Source organism: Tupaia chinensis, unplaced genomic scaffold (genome assembly GCF_000334495.1).
Source record: "Tupaia chinensis unplaced genomic scaffold, TupChi_1.0 Scaffold144682_1, whole genome shotgun sequence".
Taxonomy (NCBI): domain Eukaryota; kingdom Metazoa; phylum Chordata; class Mammalia; order Scandentia; family Tupaiidae; genus Tupaia; species Tupaia belangeri.
In genome coordinates this window covers 257535-261600 of record NW_006204543.1, presented here as the reverse complement: position 1 = coordinate 261600, position 4066 = coordinate 257535, and the positions used below count along the sequence as shown (strand labels likewise).

Below are 4066 nucleotides of genomic sequence, written 5' to 3'. Positions count from 1 at the left end.
CCGTGCTGGCCCCCTCCCGGGAGTCGCAGAGGCCGCACCCCGGCAGCTCCGTCAGGAGAGGGGGCAAGGCTGCACCCTCCTGGTCGGTCTCCCCATGAAGCCACGAGAGCAAAACGAAGCACTTCGCTAAGAAACAAAAACGCCAGCCAGGGATGGCCACCCCCTGGGGCTGTAAAGGTCACCCATATAGAGCTGAGGGCAGGGGTGCAGTGGTAACAAAACCAGACGCGTGTGGGCGAGGTCTCGGGTTCGAGTCCTGGGACCACCCTGTACGCGCCAGGTACTCAGTGTGTGTTATGTGGCCTGGCTGAGACGGGGACTGCACTGAGAAGGCCCTGCTTGTGGGGGTGGGATCTGTATCTTAGGACAAATGACACTGTTTAGTTTTGCTCTAGGGCATGTCAGTCACTGGAGGCAGAAGTGAGAAATCACCCCCAGGGGGATGGCTACGCTGCAGTCCCTTCTCCAGTCTCCTCTCGGGATTTGGGCATGCACACACACGCACCAGGTGTGTTTCCCAAGCTGCCGGGTCTGGGACCGGGACCAGGACCATGCAGTCGGCTCGGTGGGATCCAGCTGCCTTGACCCCACATCACTGGCTGGCCCTGAAAAAGCATCCCGAGTAGCAGAGGAAAGAGGCCTTCCTCAGGAGCCCGGCTGTGCTATGTGCCTGACCAAGGTGAGTGGCCAGGGTGACACCGGGCTGCTGGGCGCTGCTCTCCAGAGCCCCAGGGAGTACACTGGCAGGGCGGCGCTGGTCCCTCACACCCAGGACCAGGCCTTGTCCAGAAGCCCAAGGGGCAGCTATGGGCACCGCGTCGCTCTGGCTAGACCTCGGAGACGCGGAGGCAGGAACCCCATTTATTAGACTTGTGTTAGGACACCTCGCGGAACGGAAGGCGCCCCGTCTCGCTGTACGAGCAGGTCTCTGCATGTCCTCCCTTTCAGTGTCCGGGCCAAGATGGGGTGGGAAGAGCAGGCTGGATCCACGCTGTCACACGGTCTGTGTGGCGCTGTCTGCACGTCCTTATTCTGTGGAGCTGGCTCTGGGGCCCGCCTATGCCTCAGCCCGTGAGTCCCAGTGGGTGCAGCCCCATCAGGTACTAGTGTGGGGAGAAGCCCGGGCCTGGCCCGCCCGGGGTGCCCTCCCAGCAGCCATAGCCGACTCAGGTACCCGAGAGGGTGCAGAGAGGGCACCGGGAGGTGGGGTCTGCTCCCCTCCTGGACCCCACAGGGCTGCAGCACCAAACTGGCGGATCCAGGGCCCCGAGTCCCCGGGGCCCTGAGCAGGGGAATGCAGGGCAGAGCTGCTATGAGGGCAAAGGCGGTCAGGTGGGCGCAGCGGTGAAGGAGTGCCTGGGGACGGGTCTGAGGCTTCGTGGCTCAGCCCTGCAGGGCGGCATGCCCAGGGAAGGTGCCCAGGCGGACAGCAGAGCAGGTCAGGGGCAGGAGGGGCAGGGAGAGATCCGAGCAGTGGGCGCAGTTCTCCGGTGGCCCGGCCAATGCCCTGGGAGGACCTGTGAGTAGTCCTGCCTGGCCCGAGGAGCACGGGGTCTCCGTGCGTGGCCCTGAGGCACATGGCCCCACACAGCGACGCCACGGAAGACGTCATGAGTTGGGCCAGGGCGCTGGGTGTCTGCCCGCTTGTGTCTGGGGAGGCCACCCTGGGAAACCGCTGTTGTCCTGTGGGGACACGCTTCCCGGGGCTCCAGAAGCTCTCGCTGGACAACGCGGGGAGCGGATGTCCCGTTTCCTGGGCAGATGAAGTGCTCACAAAGGCGTCACTAGCATCTCGTGGACAGTTAGCGTTGTCCCCACAGGCCAGGTCCCGGCCTGGGGGACCGTCTGAGAGGAACACGAGTGTGGCGAGCACAGTGCCCGCAGCCATGGTGCCAGCTGCGTGGCTGCTCAGGGCATGCGGGAGTCTCCACGGGCACTGGCTCATGGGGTCCTGCTGCTCAGGGCACTTCCCAATGAGCTGATGGGGCAGCCCCCGGGGCTCCAGGCTCTGCTCACAGCGACAGGCCAGACGGCAATACCCTGAGTCTGCCCCTGGGTGAGGGCAGAGAGAGCCCAGGAGGAAGCGGGAAGACCCAGGACACTGACGGGGTTCCTCCAGGCGCCACCGTGCAGACCACTGTCTCCTTGCAGGGTCAGAGCCAAACCAGGGTTTGGTGACAGCAACGTGGCCAGGAGAGAAGAGGTCCCGCGGCCTCGGGATGGCACGCCGCGCTGGTAAGGGATCTGCTCCTGCTGGCGGGCAGCCGTGCTGCACTGCAGCCCCATCAGCTCCTGCCAGGTACCCCCATAGCGTGTGCTGTGGACACGGGTTGTGGGATGGGAGGACACGTGCTCTCTGGGCACACAGGCCTGTGTGACCCCGGGGGCCTCTGCCCACCAGGAGCTGAGCGTAGAGGTGGCAGCATCTGGCCACGAGGTCCCATCTCGGCCCGTGACCGCCTTACACGAGGTCCAGGATGCTGGCCCTGCAGACAGCCTCGTCAACAGGGCGCTGCCTAGAGGTGCCAGCTGCCAGCCGCACCTCAGCCGGGAGGTCACGGTGCCCGCGTTCCTGGAGCTTGGCCTCCACGCCCCGCTGTCCGCTAGTGAATGCGGCTGCCGTCTGCAGACCGTGTGTAGGCCTCTGGCTGTCGGTTAGCTTCCTGGGCGTCCAGGTCCCCGGGAGGTGACGGTGACCAACAGGCAGCCACAGCAGAGCACGAGGCAGGAACTGCAATCGGGGCAAGAGGGGTTGCCAGCGGCTGGAAGCTGTTCCCTGAGACAGAGGGCCAAGCCGGCCAGCAGCTGGCAAGGCCCTGCCTCTGGGTCCCCACCCTCCATGACCGAAGGTCCAGGCGGGCAAGCAGAGTGGGTGCCCAGGACTAATGGGCCAGCCTCCTGCAGGGCCCGGCCTCCCCACCTGCCCTGCCCAGGCCCTTCCCCAGGGTCTGGTCACCTGCCTGGCAGAATCAAGGTGCACAGAGACAGGGCCCCCTGAAGGCCAAGCTTGGGAAGTGGGGCAGCGAGACGCCAGCCCCAGCCTCGCACAGGACCGCAGGAGGAAGCGGCCCCTTGGCACCTGAGAGGGCGGCTCCAGGCTGCCTACCGTGATGCTGCGGCACCCGGTCGCAAGTTCACTGGTCATCTTGCATGTTACGGTGGCCCAGCGTGGGGAGGCCACGCGGCACCATCCCACCCAGGCAGCCCTGAGTCAGGGAGCATTTCCCGTGGGTAGGGCGAATGCACACAGCTGGCCAGTCTGCCCTGGGGCTTTTGAGGGCCATGAGTAAGCCGGGCCATTAGACACGAGAAGCTGTGACAGTGGCGTGGGCCTCAGTCCCAGGAGGAAGGTGCCGGCCCCTGTGAGGTGCAGAGGCTCAGCAGTCCGGCCTATGTGGGGGAGGGAGCAGGAGACGGCACCGCGGCCTGGACTGCACGGGAGGGCAGCCCCGCCCCCACCCACTGCCCAGTGGGGGCATCTCCCCTGGCCCTGAGTGGCCCTGATGGGTCCCTCGAGGTCCAGGCTGCATGGCAGGGTCCATGGGGAGCCGTTACTTTGGCCAGAGGATGAAGACAGTGCACATGGAGGGGAGAGGCCTCCTGGGCCTGGAGAACCCTGGGGGCCAGCAGCGGTGGGCTCTGAGATGACACAGGCAGAGGCCACCGGGTGGGGGCCAGCGAGGACACGGACGGAGAGCCCACTGGGCGGGGCTGATTACCACACGGACGGAGAGGCCACCAGGCGGGGCGAGTGAGGACACGGACACAGAGGCCACCAGGCGGGGCGAGGGCAAGGACCTGGACAGAGAGGCCCCCTGGCGGGGCCAGCGATCCTCGCTCGCCCCGCCTGGTGGGACCGGTGGCGGGGCGGGCGAGGACACGGACGGAGAGGCCCGCTGGTGGGACCGGTGAGGACGCGGACAGAGGCCACCAGGCGGGGCGAGCGAGGACGCGGACAGAGAGGCCACCTGGTGGGACCGGTGAGGACGCGGACAGAGGCCACCAGGCGGGGCGAGCGAGGACGCAGACAGAGAGGCCACCGGGCCGGCGAGGACCAGGGAGGAGG

At 66.7% G+C, this 4066-nt stretch overlaps 1 protein-coding gene across 2 annotated transcripts in view; it reads right to left on the bottom strand.

Moving 5' to 3' along the window:
• Positions 1 to 2445: 2445 nt before the first annotated feature.
• Positions 2446 to 4066, bottom strand: part of ENTREP2 (endosomal transmembrane epsin interactor 2) — a 38737-nt gene continuing 37116 nt past the window's right edge. For both annotated transcript variants that reach the window (XM_014583757.1, XM_014583758.1), the window contains one exon: positions 2446 to 2731. In XM_014583757.1, coding sequence (XP_014439243.1) covers positions 2462 to 2731 — 270 coding nt within the window. In that variant the 3' untranslated portion in view covers positions 2446 to 2461. The remainder of the gene's footprint in view (positions 2732 to 4066) is intronic.